The sequence below is a fragment of the Anastrepha obliqua genome, chromosome 3 (assembly GCF_027943255.1).
Source record: "Anastrepha obliqua isolate idAnaObli1 chromosome 3, idAnaObli1_1.0, whole genome shotgun sequence".
Classification (NCBI taxonomy): domain Eukaryota; kingdom Metazoa; phylum Arthropoda; class Insecta; order Diptera; family Tephritidae; genus Anastrepha; species Anastrepha obliqua.
In genome coordinates, this window is record NC_072894.1 from 3,960,611 (window position 1) to 3,987,984 (window position 27,374).

Consider the following 27,374-nt stretch of genomic DNA (forward strand, 5'->3'; position numbering starts at 1 on the left):
GTTGGGTACGGTTGAAAAATAAGTCTTACAGTTGCGTTTTATTTTGGAGGAAAAAGCTAATATTATATGTGAAAATTCTGCAAAACTTCAATTAAAATGTAGTAGAAGTGCCTAATTAACTAAAAATGATTGCTCAAGCGTATTTAAATAGTGAAATAAATATGGATGTTTCTACTAAAAATTCCAAATATCTCTGCAACGCTGGCGCTGCGTGTGTATCCATAGAAAATCTTTAAAAATTTACTTTGTGCGAGCGATTGTGTCGGTTCCTTTATGTCTCAACAGCAACATACATACATACATAGTTTTCGGCTCACAAAAATAAACCAATAGGCAGTGTGTACGATTTTAAAATAAACCAAACGCTCCGAGCGTGTGTAGGCTATTTTTTGGCTATTGGGCTATCCCGCGGTGATAAACATAGCGCATTTGTGTGCTCTCCGACTTGCATCTGTAATGCAATAAATATACAAATCCACTTGCGAAATTTGCATTTAAAAAGTTTCTCATAAAATAGCATTAAAGATCGGTTTTTAGCAGAGTGGATTGGGTGTAAGCATAGAGAGTTGACGACATGTCGGCTCGGCGCGCACAGTCATTGCCGCCGCATATGCTTGACCAAAAGCCGACGCGCGGAAAATGCATTACTGCGATTTGCTTTTCATGGAAAGTCATTTCGTGTGTTGTGTCGCATGTGATTCTGGTGTTAATGGTGGTCTCGTATTGCGTTGGCGGCGCTTACCTCTTTCAACACTTGGAAATGCCACACGAGATTGAAGTAAGCTAAAATTCTGCTAAAATTGTTGTAGTTGCATAAAGAAATTGCTTCTGTGTCTTGTAGGTGAAAAGGGACATTCAGTACTTGCGTTTAAATTTAACTGATAAAATTTGGCATTTCTCCGATAATGCATCTGTCCTCTCCGAAAATGATTGGATTGCCAATGTGATGAAGGATTTGGCTAGCTTTGAAAAGCAAATAGTGACTGCCATTAAAACTAACGGTTGGGATGGTGATGAGGACGTCCGAAAGTCGCAATGGACCTTTGCTGGCTCACTTTTTTATTCGATCATCGTTATAACTACCATAGGTGAGTGTGACATTTCTTACTTAAAAAGTTAAAACTACTTAAATATATTTACACTACATTACAGCTATAGATAATCCGTCTAATTCGGCACTTTGGTGAAACCTTTGGTGATCTTGTCATCCACTTGATCGGTTAGTTTGCTACTTTTCACTCTGACTGCACTCTTCCCCTCCGCTTCTAGCTTTCGATTTGTGTTTTCATTGTCATTGAAAGTGGTGGCATAGCCGAAGGGACTTCCTCCTGAGTATTGGATATAGGCTGGAAACCCATAACCTTCGGTGTACTGTGGTCCACCGCTGGGGTATTGTGCGCCTGGAAACTGGTTGCCTTGGGCCTGACCACCAGGATATTGTGTACCGCCTGCCGCAAAAGCTCCGGGATATTGTCCGTTTAGCCCAAATTGTCCGCCAATTGGGTACTGACCACCAGCCGGATATTGCCCGCTTGCAAATTGACCCGCTCCGCCAAATTGTCCACCAAAACCAGGATTTAGACCAGTTTCAGGTCCTAAGTATCCACTTCCTCCCGCATTAGCGCCTCCGAAAATGCCTGGTTGTGCTGGAAATCCAACTCCAGGTTGACCTATAAAGCCGTTTGAGGGAAACGCACCCGGATATTGTGGTTGAGGCCGGCCAATTATACCCGTTGGCCCACCAGGTCCAACCAAAATGCCATTGCCGCCACCAGCAGGGCCCCCAATACCGCCGAAACTCGGGTAGTTGTTTATGCCAAACTGCTGCCCATTGCCGAAGGGCGGGTAAGGATAATTGCGTGTGCCAACATTTGTATTTACTTCTTCATCTGGATAGTCGTCGATTTCGTCGTTCTGTGGTTGGCCCGGCAGTGGGCGCCTAGTAGTCGGTTCGCGATCGCGTGCGCGCGCATTACGCCTTAGTGCACTGCCCTGATATCTGGCTGAAATTTCATTATGAAAAGGACGTGGTCGGTGCTCACTGTCGCCTCGCTTGGACCACACCCAATGGGCATCTTCGTTGGCACCAAATACACTACACAGTAGTGTTGTGAGTGCAATCAGAACTTGTAAATGGTTCATTCTTTTTCACCTGAAATGAGAGGAGTTGATTCTTTATTCTACGTACATATGTGTGTATGTGTGTAAATTAAAATGCTTGGATTTTTTAAGACACTAACAGTCCAGGCCCAGAATATAGGTCTCGAGCATTTGCTCCAGTAGAAATAGAAAACTGAAACTCATTGAATCGCCTTGCAGTAAGTCTAGGCTGGTATCAGGCCTGATGGTATCAGGAAAGATTGCAAGATGTACACCCAGCTTCTTATAGACAAACAGAAATATAATGCAGAAATAAAGCTTTTGCCAAGGTAACTTCCCGTTCTTCAAATCCGAGCTATGTAGACGTGTCCTGGACATCAAGACAAGCTTAAAGTTGCATGACAAGATCGAGATTGTGCCATCATTACATATATATATATAAATATAATTGGAGCTTAGATTCTTTCTTTGGGTATTTGGCCGAGCTCCTCCTCCTATATGTGGTGTGCGTCTTCATGTTTTCCACATGTGGACGGACCTGCAGTTTTACGTCGCCTCCGCACGGCTGGCGGAGCTTTTTCATAGCAGAAATACACTGAGAGGTTTGCCCTTGTCTGCCGAGGAGCGACTGTCACTGGAAAAAAACTTTTTCTATCAGTTGGTATTTCGTGTCCGAAGTTTCGAATCTATGCACTTCGAAATGTTAATCACGCAGCAACCCACTTGGCTACAGCGGCCTAACCCCAGAATTTTGGGAGTCACCTTTGACAGCTTTGACAGCTTGCTCTCCTTCTCAGCGCACACAACCGCTATTGCAACGAGAGTACAGAATCGCAACAAGGTCCTCAAGTCGCTCGCCGGCAGCACTTGGGGCAAAGACAAAGAAATGTTGCTGTCGGCTTTCAAAGCAATAGGCCGACCGGTTCTCAACTATGCCACGCCTGTCTGGTCGCCTGGAACCAGTGATACGCAGTGGACGAAACTAAAGACCTGCCAGAATACTGCCATTAGGACCGCGACAGGATGTCTCCTGATGTCCCCAATTCAACACCTACACGATGAGGCCAACATGCTCCCTGTTAAGGAGCACAACAAAATGCTCGGCAAGCAGTTTCTGCTAGGGTGTCACCGTAGGTTTCACCCTTACAGATACCTGCCTGAGCCAGAGCCCCCTCCCAGGTACGCCAAGAGACACCTACTACACTACGCCGACGAGATCCAGGACAAAACTAACATACATCTACTGGACCAGACAGTGTTTAGACACACACTAAACGACATCCATCGGGAGACCCTTACCACCTTCCTAAGCTCCCGACCCCCGAATGCCGTTATCGGAGTCCAACCACCACCCATCGCAGATGAAGAGCTCCAGCTTCCCCGAGAGTCCCGCGTCATCTTGGCACAATTACGTTCTGGATACTGTAGCAGGTTAAACTTCTACCTATCCAGAATTGACCCCGACATACTAAACATATGTCCAGCATGTGAAGGCACCCCGCACGACACTAACCACCTTTTCACATGCCCCAACAAACCCTCATCTAACACCCCTCTCCCTCTGGACCCAACCCGTCGAAACAGCCAGTTTCCTGGGCCTACCGTTAGATGAGCTAGACGAAGACGACCGGTAATTACACTACACTGACAGGGCGAAGATACTGCTACAACAACAACAGCTACAGCGGCCGCCCGACCGGTGGTGCCATCATTAGCTGATCTTTATCTTTTTCATCCCGTCTCCGATAAGTAAATAATGTGCGCCTGATTTCCAAATATTCTTTCTTTAACCTATAGCTTTTTGCCGTGGAAGTAAGATTCAGGGAGTCAGGACTGCAGAGGGTTGCACCATTTAGTCATGAAGAAAGTAATATTAGTGTCGAGTGGTCAGCAAGCAAACTAACGGCGGAATGCTCATTTTATCTTTTCGGCTGGGAAAAGAAGATGCTAAGTGGCATTGGAAGCTTAGGCGGCATTGAGAGAAAAGTGTCTTCTAAAACTTCTCCACATTGGCTTGGACTTATGTGGTAGTGAGAGAACGAGGATCGAGTAGTGCTCAGACAAATTTAAGTTTTTTCCTACTGAAAATAGTGAAAAATATCAAACGTTACAACAATTAATTTAATAAAAAAAAAAAAAATTTTGTTAAAGCCTAAAACATCTCCAACAATTTTCGGATAATTGCGTTAGCGTAAAGCCAACTGATCACGAATTGCTACGAATCCAGAAAGTGGCTCTAATATGAAAAACGAGAAGAAGTGACTTGATAGCAACTTCAATTTTTTAATTTCCTATTTTTTATCATAACATACTCTATAGCGGTATTTAACGCTTTCCTAAAGCCTAGACTGACGGCGGCGTTAATCGGGATTACCGGTACAGTTAATTCTGATTAAAATTATCGCGTGACAGACGGTTATTACGCGTATTAGTTCCTTATTGGACGGTTTCGTCAGTTAAAGATGGACCGCAGGCAACAAATACGGGTATTAGCCGCGCTGATACTAAGAAAATTGCAATTTCTCTAACTCCGAAATATCAAAACAATTAATGTAATTTCGAACGTATTGGAGGAAACTACCTCTCTTTTCTTTGCTTTTTCTTGTTTTTCTCTTTAAAAGCTTCGTTATTTTTCATTCGAAATAAAAATTAACTGCAATTTTTCGGCAATGTTGCCATCGCAAATTTCCCTAATCCGCTTAAATTATGAGTATTAAGTCAAGTTGTCCATCGCATTAGTTGCATTTGATGCTGGAGATAATTCCGTATTAAGTAATTAATCCCGATTAACAATACCGTCTGTCTAGGCTATTAATATTCATAAAACTTTATTATTTCTATTTATAATAAAATGAATGCGCTCGCAGCCTTTCAAAATGTTCCTCCACCTGTGGTTGCAAGGGAGATACCGCTTGACTGCTAATACCTGCACAAACTACGGGCAGAAAAATATTTTTAAATTTCAACAAAATATGTAAGTAGGCAGTTGAAGTGTAACGGTTTTTTTTTGTTAAAGTAGAGTGAAAACTTTGTTTGCAGGAAACGGTTTGTGTATCCAACGACGCCATTTCCTACTACGCAAAATGTATAAGGTTCTGTGGCAGTTTTAAGTGCATTTTTTTATTTTTTTGCCCAATTCTCACTTGCATTGCTTGATATACCTCTTTAGGCCAAAAGGGTTCGTCTTTGGAATCCCGTGGAACTTTCTTTGATTGCCTATGTTGATGTCCTTGCAAATGTTTAGTCACTTAAAAACGGTATCAGTATCCAAGGTACCTCTAATCACTTTAATATTAAACTATAGGTAGTCTATACCCGTAAACTCATACAAATGCACGTCTTACATATTTTTCGATATTTCGATATTGCAATTTTTGCAATTATTCTGCCTTGTTATTTGAATTTTACTACAATATAATTTTTTTTTTATTTCTTTAATCACCTTCACTTGAAATATTCCACTTGCTCGCACTTGTTTCAATATATCCTTCTACCCTGCACTTCTTCTGCTTTACTCCAGACGAAATTAAATAAAATATGCCTACTTTTTGTTGTGCTGCGTTTGAACGCGTCGCTGGTTGTCGGTAGAATAATTTGGCATGAGTTGGCCACACGCTTCTTATATAAAAAAAATCAACCGTGCGAAACGCCAAGCGAAGCGTCATCGACTTCTGCGACCAATAAAAAATAATAATAAAAAGCTAAAAAAAAAGAATTATTAATCCACATTTAATGATGACGGCTCCCAGCCGAAGTTTGCCGGTGCTTGGTGTGTGCTTGACAAAAAAAAAATAATAATAAAAATAATGCCGCAGTCTGGTAGAAGCAGCCTTTGCATTATTGTAAGTTTGTTGCAAATAGGCCCATAAGTACATCGTAACTGTATGGTTGAAACCCCTTCATTCAAAATAAAATCAATCGACCATTTCTGAGGAAATATCTGCATTGTCAAATTGTCATTACTCATTAGCGGCTTCGCGTTGGCACGTTTCTTTGTGGTTTCTTCTGCTATTGGTGGTCTTTGCGTAAACCACCCGATCGCCGAAGATGCAACATATGTCAATATACTCGTATGAGGGTGGCCAATAAGTCTCTGAACATTGAAATCAGTTGGACGGCCTATTTTTCTACAAAGTCCCTCGATTTTTCGAAACACTTCATCAAATATTTCTCCCAACTTTTGTTATCCTCCAAATAAAACGATTTCTCCAGGTCCTCAAAATAGGTATTTGCTTTAACGGGGGCCTCTTCATTCAACCCAAATCTTTTACTATCAACCTATTTCTTTATATTTCTAAAGAAAGGGGGGAGTTCCTTTCCTAATTCATGTAATTTTTTTCTTTGAGTAAATAATTCTTTCCTCTTAAATCAGTAGGTGGTTTGATTCAAATCGGCGCACAATCGAACAGCTTTGAAAAATATCCGCCGGTTATCGTTTTACCCTTTTCAAGGTAATCCATGTGAGTGATGCGCGCAGTCCAAAAAACTCTCACCATCACCTTTTTGTCTGACCTATCCATCCCGGCCTTGTTGTAGCAGTTCACTAGGCCCTGTCAGTGCGGCGTAGTAACCGAGCGTTATCATCTAACTCATCTAACGGTAGGCACAGAAAACGGACAGGTTGGGTCCAGGATAATGGGCTTAAGAGAGCTTATGAATAGGTGGTTAGTATCGTACGGTGTACTTTCACATGCCGGACATATATTGAGAATGTTGTGATCGATTCTGTATAGCTAGGCATACCTATAACCTGCTTCAATATCCGAACCGTAATTGAGCTAAAGTTATGCGGGTCTCAAGAGGCAGCTGAAGCTCTTCGTTTGTAATAGGTGGTGGCCGTACTCTGAAAACGGCATTTGGGGGTCGGAAGTTTAGGAAAGTGAAGAGAGTGTCCCGATGTATGCTCAATGTCTTTCTATATAGTGTCCGGTCCAGTAGTTGTAGTTGTGTTTGGTACTGGATCTCGTTGGTGCAGTCGAAGAGATGTCTTCTAAGTCGCCTTGAAAGTGGCTCAGGCTCTAGCAAGTGCCTTCAGAGGTGATTCCTACGGTAGCTCCCTAGCAGAAGTTGTTTGTTGAGCGTGGAAACCTCGTTGTAAAGATGCTGTAGAGAAGACATTGGACTAGCCCTGTCTGGTGTGCTAAACTTCACTCCAACACGGTCTTCCTCGTCTCCAATTCGCAACGGAAAGTTCACTGTCTCTACGGTTTCTTCGCCTCTGGTGGTGTGCTGTGTGCAAAACCTTCTGCAACACTTCTTTGAAGTTTCAAACGGTTGTTTTGGTGTTGAATGTTAACAAAGAGGGAAGGAGGAGGAGATGCCCTATTTCGCGGACAGTAATTCCATATACATTTTCGCGTGAATTCCCGTAGACGCTTGTTTCAAGTGGCCGTCATAACAAACCATTTGCGAGATATGTCGGAAAATTGGATGAGCTCCTTTGCAAGATGTTTCTCGGCAAACAATCTGTTGGACTTGAGTTGGCAATGCCAGCCGTTCTGATTCTTGACGCACCCTCGTAAGACGTTCTAATCAATGATCACGGCGATGTTGCAGTGGCTGCATTGCGCGACATGCAACATTTGGGCATGTGGGAGGGTGTGTGTGAGTGTGTGGGCGCTGTCTTTGCAGCAATCATCACCAACAATCGACATCATTCAGTGGTCACTGGCATTATACCTCCATTAATCACTGCACATTTGACGCCCAATAAATGTTCGAATAAATCATTTATGTATATCATTCGAAGAATTAGCAATTTAACGCTCGAAAGGAATCTTTGGCACCGCTTTGGGCAAAGTGAAAATATGTAAATGCGTGTGTATGTAAATTAAGTGAATATTTGTTGTTTTCGGTGATTTCGTGAGAGGAATACGAAATGGGACCGAAATACCAAAGCCAATACCGATAAACACATCACCCCAAAAGTGCATGTTATGGATATATTGAGTGTTGGCACAATACACAAAAACAATTTTATAGTGGAAAATTAAAATTCGAGTCTTCAAATATATACACATACCACTGCCGATTATTCAACTTGAAATGAGATAACAGCAAATTTTTCAAAAAAAATTATAATAAAAAATAAAAATATAAAATAGCAGCATTGAACTTCAATGTGACTGTGTAATTAATCATCTGCTATATAGATATGCCTGCATGTATGTATGTGAATGTGTACATCTGTTTGGATGCAGTCAAAATAGTAGATTAGATGCTATTTTATTCCCATTTTCAAAGTGAAATGTAAATGAATTAGTTCGGAATTTAAACCAACTCACCCACTCACGCATCCGTGCACACATGTATCCATGTATGTATATATGTATGTGTGCATTTAGATCACCGCTGCTGCTCTAGCCAACTGCCCAACCACCACAGTGGCATTCTCACGTGTTTGACCTCCAAAGTTTGGTTTTGATTTGGATGTTCACATTTCATTGTATCTACGACGAAGTGTCCGAGTATTAGTGATGATTGGACAATGATTGTGAGCGGATTGTAGCAGTGGAAGAATAGCAGCGCTTTCCGCATTTTCCACGCTCCAATGCACAGCGCCGACACTTCAAGCCAAAAAATCATTACGTTAGACAAGGTCAGTTCTGGACGCTTTGGCTATGTGCTTTTTTTTTGGGTATTTCCCAAACTCATTTTTATTTTTGGTCTCAAAAACAGGTACCCTACGCTCAAACATACATTGTCATGTATGTGTGTATGTATTAATGCATTAATTTGTTAGTAAAGTTATTGTCATTTAATTTTTGTGGTTTTCGTAAAAGCACAAATTGGAGTTTACTGACCGAGGCGGCCAATCAAAACAAATGGTTTTGGCCACCACGCGGAAATGCCGACGATACGTTAAGAGCTTCGTTTAAGGTAAATCCAACTACATTAGCTTACAATATCTGTAGTTAGTTTGTGTCGAAATTTAAAAAAATATGTACATACATATGGTACAGTCCGGCTCACTTGGTTAGAGGCAATAATCTTTATGGAAGAAAATGGATATTAAGGTAGTAGTCTGGTAACTTACACGTTTTTTGAGGCCATGTTTGGGACATTTTTTGGAAGGGAAAATAAAATTCAATCGGTTTGATTTTCTGATATGTTATTAAAGGTATCAGAAGGTGTACAAAAAAAATTTTTTTTTTGTTTTTAATGTTTTGATACTATTTTTGTACACTGCAGCAAGCGGCAAAAAAAGAGGTACAGTGGCTAGCCGGCGTGATTTCGTCACTTGTGGTCATCTGAAACACAAAAAACAAATTGCTTATTAATCAGTGTGCTTGTCGTTTTGGCGGGTAGTAAGTTCAAATGATTTTGACAAAAAATAACAAAAGGGCGGACTTCGTAAGAAAATTGCCTTTTTTTAAAGTGGAAATCGGACTAAAAAATGGAAGGGACGAAATAAATTAAATCTACTACCCGTCAGAACTATTGATGTGTAGAAAAACATATCTAAATTTCAGCTCAATCCGTTAGATAGAAAATTTGTTTTCACGACGGCCATCCGGAAAAACGTTGTTTTGAGAAAAACGCGTTTAAAGTTTTAGCAATTGAGCCGCGCAAGTACGAGCCGCTCTCATGTATGTGCTATAATTTCGTCAATATTTCGAATTTCGGTCTAAAATTTGTACAGTATATTACCAATATATTGCACTTTCAAAATATGTAAAAAACCGAAATTCGAAATTTTCAAAATAAGTTACCAGACTACTACCTTAAAGCAGCGATATTTGGTCTAGTAATCAAAGGTGAAGACTGTACTTTACTCGACATGCGTCAAAATATTATTCCATCTAACGGTATGTCGCAGTAGTAAAACTTCAGCAGCTGTAATACTGTTCTTGATTTATTGGTTCAGTGGAATGGAGGCACTGACCGACCTAATAAGATAATATAGAAAATATATAAATATAGAAAATCTCTTTTTTAAATTTATTATTTAAAGCTTAATAGTTTGTTATGCCACCTTGTTTATAAATTACTTCGCAAATGCGTTGATGAATGTATAGCCTCCAGGGAGCCTAATGAAATTTAAGACCAGGCCGTTTTAATGATGAAAATTGTTGCCAATTCTTATAAACTTTACGAGCAAGCCATCATAGATTTTCCATAATGTTCAGATCTGGGAAATACGGGGCCATGCAAAAGTTTCAACGCTTTGGGACGCAGTCCAAGTTCTCACCACACTTGAGGTGTATACAAATGAATTATCCTATTGAAAGATCCAATTAATAGCTCCAAATGTTTCACGAATCTCGGGAAAATATGATTCCAACAGAGCTTTATAGCTGTCCCCGTAATTTTTTGGTCTACAATTTTCAATTCGAATGCGCCATAGTACGATATAGCTTCCCATACCATGATTTTCTCGACTGTGATGCCCACTCAGGTAGCTTTCCTCCTTTCTTAAGTCAGTAAATATTAGATTTTTCCATTCAGCGGGGCCGTTATTTGTAACAGAACTCCAAGCTATGTGGTCGATTGCAAAATCGATGCGGCATTCTTTGCGAAATTTATTCAAAAGTGGTATTTTTTTGTAATTTTTTATGCTTCGGATGTGGCGCTTTTAGAATAGCTGCTCGAATGGTGGATTTGCTGGCTGCGAAATTTACCATTTCTTTAATTTTTGCTGTGAAAGGGCGGAATTTGATGCAATCCTAAGGACTTTGCGGCTTTCCTTCGGTATCAAAGCCATCGCAGTTCTGCCTTTGTAGTTCTTACCAAAGGAGACACCTGGTTTCACGTAAGCATCCACAACGTTTGGACTTCGACTAATCTTTTTGGCAGTTTGGCGATTTGAAAGCCCATCTGAGGTCAAGAAATCGATTTGTCCTTTTCCGCGATTTGTTACACCTTTCTGCTCACCCATTTTATTAGAATTAAGAAGTTTTCGACCAAACAATGAATGACTAAAAAACCGATTCATTTTTACAGCTTTAACGCGCAAATAATTTAGGGAAACTGAGTGCCTCCATTCAAGTGAACCGGACTGTATGTCTGTATCACACACCCCAATGGCGTACATTGACTTGAGCCACGAATTTGTTTATGGGGATTTGCATTTTCTTGCGTTAAAAGCAAGCCAAAAACAAATAAAAAAGTACTGATTAGAAAATGACAACTTCGCAACTTGACAAATTCACAACTTCACTTAATTGCAAGTCTGCCACTGCTGGTAATTTGACTCACATTTCCTGCACAATCGGATGACATGCAAACAGCCGCTCAAAATGGTGACTCCAGCAATTGAATTTAAAGTGTGTCATGCGCTATTAGGAGACACATAAACAATGGAAACCGCAAGTTCTGAGTTACTCATTCGCATCAACGTAGTACTCGTTCAAGTAGGTATTTCATAAAAATCATAATTGCGCGGAATGAATAAAAGTTCCACAAATCGCATTGCTCGTATTGTACTCGTATGTGAGATGCGTCTGATCATTGGGGAGCCTTGCCCAATGCGTTACAGTTGGTTGACCAATTTTCAATGGCATCGAATGCTTCATATTGCACTGACGCATACATGCATAGGCACTTGTACATATGTATAGGATACAGATATACACACTTGTATGTATAGTACAGTGAAACCTCCTTTGGGCGGATACTCACTTTCGGTCAACTTTCGTGTCCGCTTGTTTTAGTTTTTAATTTTTGAAGTGAAAACTTCTTTAGAATCGTTGGGAGTGATTTGAGAAAAAGTGAAACGAAAAAAGCGACACTCTTGGCTACGAAGCGTTATATTATATGTTGATATAAACGTAGCGACGAACTAAATAACTTTTAGGCCAGCGCCGACAGCATGGCGCGATAGCCGAGCGACTAGCAATGTGAGCTTCCGATCCAAAATCCTTGGTTCGAATCACAAGAAAAACATTTTTTTTTATACAGTTATTTTATTTTATTTTATGATATGTTTATGAGGAGCTTTTTTTATGGCAGAAATACACTCGGTGTTTTGCCATTGCCTGCTGAGGGGTGAGCGCTATTAGAAAAATAGTTTTCCTTAATTTTGGTGTTTTCACCGAGATTCGAACTGACGTTCTCTCTGTGAATTCTGAATAGTAGTCACGCACCCACCCATTCGGCTACGGCGTTTGTTTAATTTTACTGATGCAAAAATGAGAAAAAATATATGAATAAAGTTTGCTTACTGTTTACACATTTTCCAAAGGTGACGGAGAACCAAAAAAAAAGTCGATTTTCAAACAAATACGTGTAATTGTGTTAGAGTTTCGGTCACGCCCCAGCAAAACCTGCGTGCATATGTGTTTGTAACATTCAAAAAAATGTAATTGTGTTAGAGTTTCGGTCACGCAGGTTTTGCTGGGGACGCTCATAATAGCAACCGCGTGTGTATTTTTATGTTCGTAAATATTTCCATTTTTAAATATTTACCGCAATTATGCCGAAAAATAATGCAGAAAAGTGTCGTGAATATCGACAGAAAAAAAATCACTAAATAGCATCACGGAATTCATTCACGAAAATTTAATAAAGTATACACCAGAAGTATCGCGGATACTTAGAAAAGATTACAATAAAGTTCCAATGATTTTAAGTGGCGATTTTAACGTAAATTTTGCATTGGACACAGCGGTTCCTTTAATTGACCTTCTCAATACAACATTCAATTTAAAAATGTGTAACAATCGCACTGAATCGACAACACGATCAAAAACAACCATTGACGCGGTATTTCAAAGATATGTTGACAACATCGAGACCAAAGCATTTGTATCATATTTTAGCTATCATAAGCCACTCGTATCACTTGTTGAAATTGAAAACATTGAGGATGAATAATAATGAAATGAAGAAAATAAAATATGAACTTTATAGCAATATTATAATGAACCTATAATTATCCCGCTCCTAATGCTGCTTTCGTCTTATTCTCTCTCAGTTTGTTTTACGGAAGGCTTCACTTCTATCGCGTCTAACCGTTAGACTGGTATTTTTTTTAATTTATGAAATACTATTTCTTATTTGAATAAAATATATTGATACTGTACAATTTAAACAAAAATGTGTGGGTATTTTTAGAAAAGTGCATATTTCAGTTATTTGGATAAGAGGTTAGGGGTAGTCAGAGGCCCGAAAAAATGGTGATTTTCAATAATTTTTTTTTTGCTGGTCAATTTATTTTACAAAAATAAAAACATACATTAATACATCATGTTTCGACTAAACTTTAGCAAAATTTCAAAAAAAAAAACGAATAATTGTAAAAGCTATCGTTGTTTGTGTGGAACCAGTTTCTCCAGAAGTCCCTTGCAGTGAACATCACAAGTCTTTGGAGGTTCATCTAAAATCAACCGGACAAGGGAAATTAGTTTTATTAATAGATAATCTTGTGCCTCACCGAAGCTTGTTTTTTAAATTAACAATATGGCAGCCTCAGAAAATATTTTTCAGATTTTTGAGAAAAAAAACCGACAATAATTGTTTAAAAAAATTGAAATTTTTGAAAAAAAGCCTTCTATCAGGCACGAGTATTTTATGTTTTTCAAAAGCAGTATAAATTTTATTGAAATCTACCAAGCGGTTTTTAAGTTACAGTGATGACCAGTTTAAAAAACATAGTTTTGAGAAAAACGCATTTAAAGTTTTGCTACTTGCTCTCGAACGCACCAGATCGCCCGAGCGCCTTTTGTTAATTGTTGCATGACTCGAAAAGTATTTATCGGATTCACTTCAAATTTTCACACAATATTTTTAAGATATTATATTTTTAGAAAATGCAAAAAGAATCCAATTTTTTGAAAATTTTGATTACCCCCAACCCCATAAGTGCATGTGAAGTAACAACGAAAATAAAAATAAATATTTAATTTCAGTCAATAAACTAGACAATTAAATTCGTCCCTAAAAAAACTGGGAAATGGTCGATTGACGTAAGTTTTTAATTTTATTTTTTCAAAAGGAAACAATTTGCAGATGGTTTTCCAATAATCTTGTCAATAACAATAATAATCTCTTCATTTTTCACGATGAACGCAGCCTGTGTTTTTCCAATTTTGAATCTAATAGGAAAATCGGATTTATTTCTTTAAAAATTTCATACAGAGATTCAGTGATGATATTATGCCAAATCTATTGAATTATTATTTTTTATGTGGGAAAATCTGTTTGCAAGAATTGATTAAAAAAACAAATTGTTTTCCTCGTAAGTGTTAATAAAATCACTGCGCTAACCAAACTAATGGGTTTTTCAATAAAAGGTGTTATTGGTAAATGGATTGCGCTATCGAGAGATAATTAACGGTTTTTTATGGCCGGAATGGGATGGTATTGATCTGGACAACGTTTATTTTCAACAAGGCGGCGCTACGTCCACAAAAGCAACGAAACCATTGATCTTTTAAGGGAAAAGTTTCCGGACCGTGTTATTTCTCGAAGAGTTGATCACAATTGGCCACCGAGATCTTGTGATTTAACACTTTGTGACTTTTTTCTTTGGGGCCACGTGAAAGAGAAGGTGTAGACCAACAGCCCAGGGTCGATTCAAGACCTCAAAGGTGGAATTCGTGAGGTTATCGAGGACAAAGGACAGCTACTTTGCAATTCGGTTATGGAAAATTTCATGAAAAGGATATTGTCCTGTAAGCGTGGTCGTGGTGGTCATTTGCCTGATGTTATTTTCCACTACTAATGGCATACCTTCCTCTTTATAATGAGATAAACATCCGATCATTTATATTAAAAAATAGCATTTTTCCTTAAATATCAAAATAACACCTCTGTTTGGAAAACCCTATAAATGAGTGCATGAAAAAGCATCATATTTTATCCAGGAAGTCCACTTTTCTCCCTTTAGTAAGTATGTACGCAAATAACTGTTCACTGACATTTTCTATATTTTGTTCCCGTCCGCTCAACAGAGGTTGCTGTTTGATTTGTTATGAAAAGAAATCTTAGTGTTCTTTGATAAGAAGTTCGAATCCGCTTAATAGAGTTTTTGTGTCATATTTATGAAAAATAATTGTCCATGTCTGGCCAAGAGTTTCCGCTTAAGAGGGAGTAATTTGTTCCGAAATGTATAATTAAAACTTGGTATAGGAAAAAATGTCCACACAAGGGAGATGCCCGTTTAATAGAGGTGTCCATTAGGAGAGGTTTCACTGTACCAGTATATTTGTATAATTATTAAAAATCCAAATGTAGTGTATAATTGTAAGCCAAACAGCAAGTGCTTGCCACATAGTCCTATTACTTTGAATGAGTTTTTTATAGCCGTTTATTAAGTATTGCCACATACATATGTATGTATGTATGTATGTATGTTTTAAGTCATTTAACAATTTTTAATGCTGAATATTTTTCCAATTTAATTCGAAATGTGGATGATTTCATCACGGCGATTTAATAGAATCTTAACACTTTAAGAATTCGAATTAAGTACTGCCATGCATTTACAGGTTGGCTGAAAAATAAGAAAGCAAATACAGGCTGGCTGATGAATTTTGCTACATTAAGAAACTCAAATAACTTTTTTTTTAGTGTATGGAATTCATTTATTTATTTTTTTTCAAGTTGAAGGTCATTAAATTTTATTAAATGTAGCTTAACTAGGTTTAAAAATAATTGAATTTAAATGCCCCCCATGCTCGTTGACACAAATGCGGCATCTTAGTAAAAAGTTGTTCATTGCTGCTTTGAGAGTTGCGACAGGAATAGCCGCAATTGTTGCCCGAATGGATTGTTTTATTTTATAAACTTCTTGTTTACATAAACCCCACAAGAAAAAGTCAGGTGCAGTAAGGTCAGGCGACCTGGGGGGGCCAACGAAATTCGGAGTTTCTTGAAATCAGTTTATTGGGAAATTTTCGTCGCAACTCTGTCATAACAGTCTGGGCTATGTGAGACGTTGCCCCATCTTGTTGAAACCACACAGAGTTGAAAGGAATTCTCTTTCGGCGTCGTTCTGGATAGAAAAATTCTTTCAGCATTTTCAAATAACGGTCTCCAGTAACCGTAACGGTGTGACCATTTTCTTCAAAAAAATAAGGCCCGACAATACAGCGTGAAGAAACCGCACACCACACTGTCACGCGAAGAGGATGCAATTCCGTCTCGTGGAGTATCTGTGGGTTAGAAGTACTCCATATTCGACAATTTTGTTTGTTCACATTGCCGTTTAAATCGAAATGGGCCTCATCAGACATGAAAAGGCAGTTTAACATGTTTTGGTCTTCTTCCACCATTTGCAGGATCTTCTGGCAAAATTCCAAGCGAATCGGCAAGTCTGCTGCATTCAGTTTGTTAACCATTTGAATTTTGTAGGGAAATAAGTCTAAATCTTTGTGCATTATTGTTTGCAAAGACTGTCGGCTGACACCAAGTTGAGCAGATAAGCTTCTTGTTGAAACCCTTGGATTGCTTTGTATAGCTGCAGCTACAGCAGTGATCGTTTCCTCCGTCCGAACTGGTGGGTTTCGATGATAAGGCCTTCTTGCGACTGTTCCTTGCTCAGCAAAATTATTCACCAGTCTCATTATGGTCCATCTGCTCGGGGGATCGCCGCCAAACATCCGCCTGTACTCTCTCTGTACCAAAACTACGGACTCCAGTGCGTGATAGCGGCGGACTATCCAAATTCTTGTTTGCGTGTCCCAGTTATCCATTTTAATAAATTTTAAAGATCAATCTGCAAATTAAAACAAAAATGGAACAGATAACTTAAAAAGATAAAAAGTTATTCAATTTTTTTTTTGGTAGCGGCTTTCATCAGCCACCCTGTAGAAATGAAATTATTTCTTATTCGATATAATCTTCCTTTGCTTCAATGCGCTTGCTCGACTGATCCTTCAATAATTTTATAGTAGCTCTGTAATGATTTTACGGAAGATTGGAAAAAATATCGTCTGAATAGTTAACGAATGCGACATAATAATCTATAGAGAATTCTTCTCGTAAAATATGGGCCGCCGTAGCCGAATGGGTTGGTGCGTGACTAACATTCGAAAGTGCGTGAAAGATCAAAACGAAAAAGTTTTTTTCTAATAGCGGTCGCCTCACGCAAGCAATGGCAAACTTTCGAGTGTTTTTCTGCAATGAAAAAGCTCCTTATAAAAAATATCTGCCTTTCGGCGTTGGTTTAAGACTGCAGGACCCTCCATTTATGGAACAACATCAAGCTCGACCAAATATCCAAAAATGGTGTAAGCGCCAATCTTATATATACCTATAAGTATATATAAAATATGGAGTAACCGGTACATTTCATATGCCTAAGGTATCAACAATTTCGCGCACAGTCAAACTTGGAGTTTCACAAACAATATCATCCCGTTGTTCAATGGTTTCTGGTGTTGCTGCACTCATTTTGCATCAATAACTCGTTGAATTACGCATTCTTTTCAAGAAGATTTTTTCCGAGTGATTCTCCACGACTAAGCCGCAGTATTCACACATAAAACAGTGTCGCTGTACGCCCGATGTAAAAAGTGGTACTAAATTCAAATTAAGCGGTCATAATAAAAAATCTCAGACATTGAATAAAAAAGAGTACGGCGCATGTTCTTGCAAGGTTTGCAGTCGAATTTCTTCTCCAATTTACGTTTGTCGAAATTCTAATATATGACTGGAATGTCTGCCTTCGAACGGGTAATGACTGTTATGAGGAACTTTTACGTGCGAAAAATGTACTCGGACGATTTTCATTTCCTGCAGAGGACCCCTATGATTTGAAAAATAATCAAGAGATCGCCATTCATCTTCAAGCCGATATTGAGAGGCTTTACTTGTGGTGCCAGAAATCACGATTTTCGCTGAACTTCTCCAAGTGGTTTCAAATGACCTGCTCGAAAACATCCAAATTTGTGCGTTCTAAGTACAGCATCTCGACTTGTATCCTGCAGTGTGTTAGTGGGTTTAAGGACCTTTGCGTCGTCTTTGATAACAAAATTTCCTTTAGTAACCATATAAATTAAATGACTTCAAAATCGTTGTCCATGCTGGGCTTCGTCAGACGGGATACCACCAAGCTCTCTGATCTCTATGTCATCAAGTTAATCTAAATATTAAAATAACTGTTTTTATTTGGAGACCAGGTAGTTAGCAGGCTGTCAATAGAATCGAGCGTGTGCAAAAAACGTTTCTCAAATATAGCCTTCGGTCTCTGAACTTTATTTATGTCATCCCATCATATTCTGCTCGTCTCATGCTCATCAGTCTCAAGTTCTTAGAAATTTCAAGTCTATACTTTGCTTGTAATATTATGACTGGAGTCATTGATTGTCCCTACTTGCTGCTATCGAACGGAACCTCTATCTCTTTTGTGGGGAAAGCTTTAAAACCAACAATTCCAGAAATGCTCCCATTACTCGCGCTTTACGTGAATTAAATTCCATTAACCCTCGGTTGAACACATGGGTCTGGCCTCTTTGTTCGTGTTCGGAGACCATTTTTAAAATGTTATATCCATAAAGAAAATTCAATTTTGGGGAGCTGCCTGGAAGCTCAAGTCGTTACCTATATTGGAAATAGGCTAAATTCACGTCCAAAGTCGAAAAAGTCTTAGGGTTTTAGAAAAGCTGTCAACGGAAGGTTAACAGTGATGTTGTTCTTGATTTCTCGCTTTCAAGGGTGGCCTTTTTAAATCTTTTGAATTCTATATTATAATTGTTTCCAAATACTTAGGTATATTTATATGCAAGTAATATATCAACAGTTTAATCAAAGTTACTTTTGTGTCACAGTCTTTAAGGATTAAAATGCATAGACTTAAATATGGAGCTTAGGGCGTTTATAAATAAATAAATAATGATTCGGCCATGCATTTCAAATGACCTACCTTTGGATTGATTTTCAGGCTATGGACACATATCGCCGCGGACAGACTGGGGTAAAGTGACCACCATTTTTTATGCTATTGTGGGCATTCCTCTTATGCTGCTTTGCCTTTCCAATATCGGGGATGTGATGGCCACTTCTTTCAGGTTGGTATCGAATGCAATTGAATATTAACTACAGATCTAAATATATACTTATGCATCTGTATGTGTGTATATTCCATTAACTTAAATGCAGATTCATATATTGGCGCGTTTGCTGTTATGTTTGCACCCGCGCCGCACGCCGTCCACGTCGCCCGCGACACCGCTCTAGCCGCGGCCAACGGTACACCTCCCGCTCTCAGCCACCACCTGTACGACGATCTATACGCCTTACACAGCGCTCGGTGGGCGATTCCGGTTTTGAAAATTCGGTGGGTTTACCGCACGCTTATTCAGATCCGGAATTGCGTGCTGGGCGTTACGACTACGACGGCGGGCGTAGTAGTGGACGTCGGCATCAACACATCAGCAACCATCAGCGCAGCCGCCATATACCGCCTTATCAGTACGAACAACAGTATTACGATGAGGGGCCCCGACATACACAAACTCTCAATCGTGGCTCAAGATTCGGACGCAGCATGCGTAACCGCGAAAGCATACGCGGCCGACACACCGTCGAACGTGAGCGTTACGTTGGACACTCGAAGCAACGGTTTGGTTCAATTGAAGATCTAAACGTACCGCCGTCGAAGCGCTCGTATAGCATGCGATCAGTGCGCGCGTCCAGCGCACGCCGTGACGTTGCTCCACCACCACCAACGGCGCGCAGTGAGGCGCGTGAATTACGAGAAGCGCCCCGTGAGTCACGTGAAATGCGCGAAATCAATCGAATGAATCCGCGCACAATGCAGCGCGGCCGATCCGTACCACATGCACCAGTTACGGCGCGCGCCAAATCTGTTGATCCGCGCATTCATTACGAGGACGTCGTCGATGAGGAAGTTGTGCGCAAGACTCCCATCATACCCAACCGGTATGCAATCGACGAGCTCGAGCATAATCAGCACCGTGAGCAACGCGGCAAGCACATGCCACGCAGCCAATCGATGCCGCGCTCCGCACTACTCAAAAACAGTTACCACAACGATCAGCGCAGCAATGGCGATAGCTCCTACCATTCACACCACAATCAACCGCGCCATGCATCTCCACAACCGACACACCGCCAACAATCCGGACATCAGTCACATTTTGGCGATAGATTGGAGTTACCCGATTTCGGTCCACATCCAATGAATCGTTCAAAGCGCGGACGATCACCCGCTCCACTTGAGGACTATGAGGAAGATTACGATGATTACTATGTAGACGATCGTGACATTTACGACGAATATGACAACCGTGATATGGCGCATCAATCCAAGTATAAAGATCGGAGATATAGAAAAGAGAGACCAGGTAAGGCCAACTAATATACTAACAAAAATATTATGAAGTAAAAGGGGTTTCCCATAAGCGCATAGCGGCGGTAAATAGAAAACTCTTAATATTGGCTCCCAGACTTAAGGCGCTGATTTATGTTGCACCCGAGAGATTTCGAAAAAAGAATTCACGTACAAATAAATCCTGTTGTTGTTGTTGTAGCAGCAATACTAAACCCTGACAGTACAATGTAAATCACCGGTCGTCTTCGTCTAGCTCATCTTACTGTAGGCCCATGAGACTTACTCTCTCGACAAGTTGTGTCCAGAGGGAGAGGGGTGTTAGATGAGTGGATTTGATGGGCAAGTGAACAAGTGGTTAGTGGCATGCGTGCTGCCTTCACATGCTGAACATATGTTTGGTATGCCTGCCTTAGCGACAGCTCACAATTAATGATAGCGAAGTATTATTTGCTCTCTTTTTTAAATACATTAATCAGTTATTTTACCGGTTTCACATTTCTTCCTACTCATAGAACGCTTACCGCCGTCACCGCGCATAATGTCGCCGATGGGATTTCCTGTAAAACGACAGATACGCAGACGTCCCAGCTTTGACTACGACGAGGACTCCTACTATGGTGATGATTGGAGCGACTATTATGGTGATATCTCACCAAAAGATCGCCCAGTGCCAATCTGGTTGTGTGTATTTTTGGTAATCAGTTACATTTTGGGCGGTGCAGCACTCTTTGCCTACTGGGAGAAATGGTCGTTTTTGGACTCTGCTTACTTCTGTTTTATAACTTTGACCACAATCGGTGAGTCTTTTAATTGAAATATCCCATTTGTAACAATTTGCATGCTTCGCGTATTGATCGAATGTTGTTTACCAAACCTGGTAGAGACGTCTAAGACACCGAAATTGAAATCAAATTGTGTTGTTTTTGTTTCCAGGGTTTGGCGACTTTGTGCCCGCGAAAGGAGTGAAGGACGAATCGCGCCAGTCAATTGCCTATTGTTCGTTGTATTTGCTCTTCGGCATTGCATTGCTGGCAATGAGTTTCAATCTTGTACAGGAGGAATTCATCTCCAATGTTAAGGAGGTTGCACGTCGTTTGGGTATTTTAAAGGACGAAGAAGACGATGATTAAATGTTTCGAAGTATTGTTTATTATTTATAAATCAGCGAATGGCATATGAAACAAGCAAAATATTTACACACACAAACCAAAGTGTTAAGTTTAAAGTTGAATACATTTAGAAATAAACATAAGACAAATTAAGAGCATCTGAAATAAATTTGCACAAGAACATTTTACGAAGACATAACGGGAGGTCATAACAAAGGTTTAACGCAGATTTAATTTGTTATTTTTTATAAAACTAGCAGATTTCCTTAACTTCTGGCACATGCAATGTGGTGCTACACTGGTTCAACAAATATTATGAATTCAATAGCAGTGATTAGTGTAAACGCTTCACTTTTGTCTATTCAATTTTATAAATATATTGACAATTGTTTTAAATTAAAGTTGGAATGAGAAAAGGCTGTAGTTTTCAAAAGTAATGATTCCATTTGTATACCAATCCGCAGTTGAATATACCTTCAAGGTGGCTTAGATGCAATGTTTCTTTCAAATAGATATACAGAAATGTAATATAGGTATGTAGGAGTCCATGACATATGGATGCAATATTTTCTTACTGACTTATACCATGCGTTGAAACTCAGGAGACATTTTCCTTGTTTGCCTGTAATTTGATCATAGTTTATAGCATTCAGTACTCCCATTTTATTATCATAAAAATACTCACTCTAGCAATTGGTGCTGACGAATTGTGCATTGGGGATGGTTTGCTCGGCGAACTGCCGTTGAACAGCGAGTTACTGATGCGTAGTGGTTTTGATAGAACATTTAGCTTTTTGGATGCGTACGTATAGTGTTGTGGAGTTTCTACATTCGTTAAATCTATAGGGGTTGAGTTTAATAGGGTTTCAGTAGTGGACACTCCTTGAACCGAATTCTTTAGTTCGTGTTCATCTTCACTTCCCTAAAATTGAAGAAACAATTAAATATACAGACATCTACATTTGTATGCTCTCTTCATACTTCATCAATAGGCGCTGTAGTATCCAAATCCGACCAATCGTTCTCTTGCCGAAACCGTTTTACGATATCAATGTGTGGCGATGTCGCTGCTAATGAGCGAGGATACACAAAATTGCGTTTAGATGGAGTGGTGCCTGAAACATTAAAAGAAGAAGGTATTAAATGTGTGCCCTGAAGGGTTTTAGTAGCTTAAAATAGTCTCAGCGCTGAAAACTGCTGATTGGAGTTGGAGGTTTTCGTACCTGTTGGAGCATAAGTCTTGAGCTCACTTTGCTTAAATTGGTTTACATCGTCTACACAAGTTTTCATCTGATCTTCGTAGGTGTTTGCATAATTCAGAATATTTTGTTGCAAAGAATTGGTCAATCCGTTTGAGACTACTACGTGCTGCTTCAGTTGTTGAGCATCTTCGGCAAGGCCCTTATTTACAGCATCAGTTGCTTCTTCAATTTTCTGTTCACTGTCAAAACGGCTTCGTTTTATTTCATCTGCATAATCTTCCAGCACTTTCTGTGTGTACTCCGAGTGGGCAGCAGCTGTAGTTGTGAACTCTTCTACACGCATGCCACCGTCCGTTTGCAAACTGCGCAATTGCTCCTGGAGTGATTTGTGCACATTTGTTTGCTGATTAGTGAATTCCAGTGCAACAGTGGCATGCTGTTCGCACTCCCGTTGCGTTGCTACATCTTGATTACAACTCGTCTCACAGAAGTTTTGCGATAGCGCAGAGGTCTGCTGTAGTTGATCAATAGTCGACTGCGCGTTTTCTTCCAACTCAAGTTTTAGTTTTGTAATTTCATTTGCTCGCGACTGCCTGCTACTGTACGACTTTTCCTTCAAAGCATTCAACTTGTCTAAGATTTCGTCCATGACTGTGCGTTCTTCGGCTGAAGCAGCTCGTTCATTTTCGATCTCAATTTGTAGTTTTGTTAACTGCTCTACGCTGGCATCCGAGATTTGTTTTATTTTAGCAATTCCTTCTGTCATTTGGGTGGTATGGGTTTGAAGGTTTTTAGACTTCTCGTGGAGACTTTCTACTACGGTACTACACATTTTTTCAGTGGTGGCTTTTTGCTGATCGGTAAACTTAATTAAGTCTACCAGTTTATTCTGCATCTGCGTAACCAATTCGAGTTGTTTGTTTTCCAATTCCTTGAACAGCTGAGTTAAAATATCTTTGTGTTTACTGCTAGAATCAGCTAGAACTTTCGAGCACTTCTCAACGATTGCGGTGGTGGATGCAAGCGACTCTTTACATAAGTCATTCACACTTTTAATTTTCATGCCACTATTACTTATCAGCTTTCTATGGACGTTTGCAGAGTTGGCTACGAAAGAAGTATTTGTTTAAGGCGCTAAAGGAATTCATACTCACACAGCTTACCAAATTCTTCCAGAAGCATTTGAGTATAGGATTGTTGTTGCTCTTTCATGACACTTAAGTTACTATCCATTACATCAAAGTTATCATGCATTCGTTCGGAAAATCGTTCACAAGCAGTTTTGATCTTTACGTCAACATCTTTTCTACGCTCAATTGTGCTCTGCAGAAAAATATTAAATTTTAAAATCGAGAAATAAAATTACTGATGTATTTATAAACTTACATGCAGCTGATGTGTGTCTTTTGTAGCAACATCAGCAACATCCAGTATCTGAAGCGCTTGATTTGTTAACACTTCCTCGGTTTTCATGTGGGATTGCAACAAGACTTTCTTTTCTTTATAACGCTTTTTTGTACAATTAAGGATCTGTAAAGATTTTGCAAATTCAGCACAATTTTAATTTCATTTAAAATATATTTTATTTACTCTTTTGGTCTGTTGTAACACGCCTTGCGTCTGAGTAAGATTTTGTGTCGTACGCTTCAGCTCCTCTGTTTTTTCGACTAAATTGAGGCTGACTTCTGTAAAGATTCGTTCCTTATTTGACAGTTCATCTTTTAGTGCCTTTAAAAGTAACATTTTTTCATTTAGTTCCCGATGCTGTGAGTCCATTTTCAATGTCATTTCGGTATAAGTCTCCTCGGCTAAGTAAATGCCATTTTTATCCCGAGCTGCCATTAAATCACGTTTTAGTTTGTCAATCTCCTCCGTATATTCTTTAAGTACGGTTTTCTTGGTTAATTTTTGATTTACTTCTGGTTTATTTTGAATATTTTTAGCGCGATGTGCATATTCAAGCGTACTTAATGTTTCTTCTATGTCTTTATGACCAGGTGAGATCGTGGCAATGATCGATGTTTTGGTTCGACCGCCTTTGCAAAGAAAATTTGAGAATGAGATATATTTTTTTAAAGAGATCCCAACTTACCTAATGATTCCTGAAGAAGACGTGTTAGTTTCGATTCACGATATGGTATATGCGGCGTCCGTTCCACTAAAGCTGTGATGACACGACCCAATGTCAACAAACTCTGATTAATATTTACTGTTTCTCGCGCCCGTATGCCCTTTTCATTTCCCGCCTTAGTAACATTTTCACTGCCGGCTAAATCCACCAAATTTAACTTGCCAATTTTTAACATTTCTTCTCCATCTATGCCATTTTCCCGAATGTGCACTAAAATTGAAAATACTGTATGCGATCGTGAGGATTGTGCATTCATTAAGGTCGTAGCTGTTCTGCGTCGCTCTTTTCCTTTCTCGAGAAGCTTATACACATCGTCTTTGCTATGAACTGGTATCTCCTCCAAGCCCTGAATAATTACAGAACCCTTCTTCGTGCTATCGTCGAAGATACGGATCTTTACACTATCATCTGACGATAGCAAATCACACAATTCCTCATTATACAATTCTAAGTAGGAAATACGCATCGAAAATTCCATTTCCAACATGCGTAACTCATCGAAAAGATGACTCAAAGCTCGGGGTATAATACCAATATCCGAGTCCTAGAAGTACAAACAACACATCAGAAAACTTCGGTTTACGATAACATCTATAAAATTCAAATGTTAAAAGCTTTCATAAGACTCAGGTAGGAATTTCAAATCAGAAGCAACATTTCAAGGCTATTTTGTATCTTTCATTGAAAACTGGTTTCGCACCCACTAATATATCGCACAACTACCTGCTGCCAAAACCAATATGCACCCTTTTCAAAAAATCACAAAATCGTACATTATTATACTTACGTCTTCCCAGGATGATTTCAATTCTGCGCATTCGGTGCCAACCATAGTATGCGTTTTGCCCGTGCCAGTTTGTCCGTAAGCAAATACAGTGCAATTGTAGCCCGACAGCACCTCTTCAATAAGAGGTGCCACCACCGTGCTGTATACATCCGCCTGACGCGAGTCTGTACCAAATACGCGATCGAAAGTGAACTTTTTCGTCAGCTTCGAATCAACCGTATGTCTAGTTACTATTTCACGGGGCGATATGGTGTCAATGACTTCCGCTGACCGTATGCAACGTTCTCGTGCATTTAGGGGCCTAATTAAACATACAAAATATATAATAAATTCATAGCATTTTGAGGGAACATTCGACGTTGGTTCCAACTCACCTTACACGCACATACACCTGAATGTTTTGATTAGATATCTTACGCGGTTGATGGCTCGATGCGTTGTTATTGCCTCCAGATGTATTCATCGCAAAGAAATTATTATCACGATAGCACAATAAGAATATCGAGGTACACAAGAAAAGTTCACTACAATCTCGCTGCTATTTACTTGTTTCAGTCGCTGAATTCGAAACGACCGTTTGAAATGCTTCGTTCACTTTCGTACAGCTGGCCGAAATGGAAGTGCTGCGCCCACACACACAGGGTTGCATGAATCAAAAGTGTTGCCAGTAAGCTTATTGACTGAAGAATAAATTAAGAATAATAAAAATAGTTCATATCAGAGTTTCAATTCCAAAAGGTAGGTTTAAATTATTATTCAACTAATTAGAACACCGTCAGTTTTGTTTTTCTAAAAAATAATTGTATTTGTATTTGAAAATGATAGGTATTTGTATTTCTAAAATATATTCGAGACGCCAAGCTCTCTAATTTTAATGGTAGTAGTTAATCGTATCCCGCTTTTTTGTGCTGGCTGAAAAGTACAATTTATATTCATTTTCTGTTATTCATTTAACATTTCTGATTGGCAGAAAAATATCGAGTTAGTGGCACCGCCTACCGGTATAGAGCTGATTTGCAATACTAAACATAGGCTCACGAGCCACATTTTATGGAGGACAAGATGACATTTCAAAACAATTTAAAAATAATTGTTGGTTTTTATAGAAAAACTAAAGGTTATATACAATTTTTGATGAAAACAATTTACCAGAATGTTTGGCTGTTTTTTTGTTAAACATGGCCGAAGCCGAAATTCGATCACTCTCTAGTGTTTACCAAAAACTCCGAAATGGGTGGCAATACGATTAGCATTAAATACAAGTATTCTCAACGTTTGAACAGTGAACATTTGAAAATAATTATGCATTTTCGGAAGCTTACTTAAAACTGAGTGTTATTCGCTCATGTTCAGAAAATATCAAAAACACTTTTAGTAAAATATTTTGTTTTTAAATAACTGGAATTAGTTGAAAAGTTTTCTTTTTTTTTCTCTAGTTTTCATTTAGCTCTCTGATTGAGTCTTTTTAACACATCATTCGGTTTATTCAAACTCTTTCAAGTATTATTTATAAAATATATCAGAGGCGCATTTCATTCTAGCTCGAACGTAAATCTCACTCAAAACAAAAATATCACTCACTTTGAGTGTCCGGAACGGAGTATTGGTATGGTAATAACCCAACAAACCAAGCCAACTTGTTAAGTCAAATTTTGTATTACTATAATTTTTTTGTATCACGTATAGTATTTTGTATAAAAATTTGCAATAAATGCATTATTTCAATTAAACACAATTATTTTGATTCCTACAAAATTTTCGTTAAATTTTGAATAATAACGTGCACCTCTCAATCAAAAACAAAAAC

At 39.1% G+C, this 27,374-nt stretch overlaps 3 protein-coding genes across 3 annotated transcripts; 1 reads left to right on the plus strand and 2 right to left on the minus strand.

Moving 5' to 3' along the window:
- LOC129240532 (uncharacterized) lies at positions 1 to 21,494 on the plus strand. Its single transcript, XM_054876392.1, has 6 exons — positions 1 to 778; positions 842 to 1,088; positions 18,926 to 19,052; positions 19,144 to 20,351; positions 20,851 to 21,135; positions 21,272 to 21,494. Exons 1-6 carry the CDS (start codon positions 575 to 577, stop codon positions 21,466 to 21,468), a joined length of 2,268 nt encoding a protein of 755 aa, XP_054732367.1. The 5' UTR covers positions 1 to 574; the 3' UTR covers positions 21,469 to 21,494.
- On the minus strand, positions 1,003 to 5,612 carry LOC129240533 (uncharacterized PE-PGRS family protein PE_PGRS24-like). Its single transcript, XM_054876393.1, has 2 exons — positions 5,543 to 5,612; positions 1,003 to 2,152 (listed from the first exon to the last, which is right to left on the minus strand). Exon 2 carries the CDS (start codon positions 2,140 to 2,142, stop codon positions 1,168 to 1,170), a length of 975 nt encoding a protein of 324 aa, XP_054732368.1. The 5' UTR covers positions 2,143 to 2,152; positions 5,543 to 5,612; the 3' UTR covers positions 1,003 to 1,167.
- On the minus strand, positions 21,465 to 26,155 carry LOC129240531 (kinesin-like protein Klp61F). Its single transcript, XM_054876391.1, has 10 exons — positions 25,942 to 26,155; positions 25,568 to 25,868; positions 24,742 to 25,324; positions 24,240 to 24,685; positions 24,036 to 24,179; positions 23,813 to 23,972; positions 22,671 to 23,756; positions 22,429 to 22,562; positions 22,133 to 22,369; positions 21,465 to 22,069 (listed from the first exon to the last, which is right to left on the minus strand). Exons 1-10 carry the CDS (start codon positions 26,028 to 26,030, stop codon positions 22,046 to 22,048), a joined length of 3,204 nt encoding a protein of 1,067 aa, XP_054732366.1. The 5' UTR covers positions 26,031 to 26,155; the 3' UTR covers positions 21,465 to 22,045.
- Positions 26,156 to 27,374: the final 1,219 nt, after the last annotated feature.

Excerpts from the sequence above, each read along its gene's own strand:
- LOC129240532 (XM_054876392.1), top strand. The coding sequence starts at position 575 with ATGTCGGCTCGGCGCGCACAGTCATTGCCGCCGCATATGCTTGACCAA. Across the intron at positions 779-841 it reads AAATGCCACACGAGATTGAA|GTGAAAAGGGACATTCAGTA; the intron begins GTAAGCTAAAAT and ends TGTGTCTTGTAG. Across the intron at positions 21,136-21,271 it reads TATAACTTTGACCACAATCG|GGTTTGGCGACTTTGTGCCC; the intron begins GTGAGTCTTTTA and ends TTTTGTTTCCAG.
- LOC129240533 (XM_054876393.1), bottom strand. The coding sequence starts at position 2,142 with ATGAACCATTTACAAGTTCTGATTGCACTCACAACACTACTGTGTAGT.
- LOC129240531 (XM_054876391.1), bottom strand. The coding sequence starts at position 26,030 with ATGAATACATCTGGAGGCAATAACAACGCATCGAGCCATCAACCGCGT. Across the intron at positions 22,563-22,670 it reads CAAGACTTATGCTCCAACAG|GCACCACTCCATCTAAACGC; the intron begins GTACGAAAACCT and ends TTAATGTTTCAG. Across the intron at positions 22,070-22,132 it reads CGTCAGCACCAATTGCTAGA|GCAAACAAGGAAAATGTCTC; the intron begins GTGAGTATTTTT and ends ATCAAATTACAG.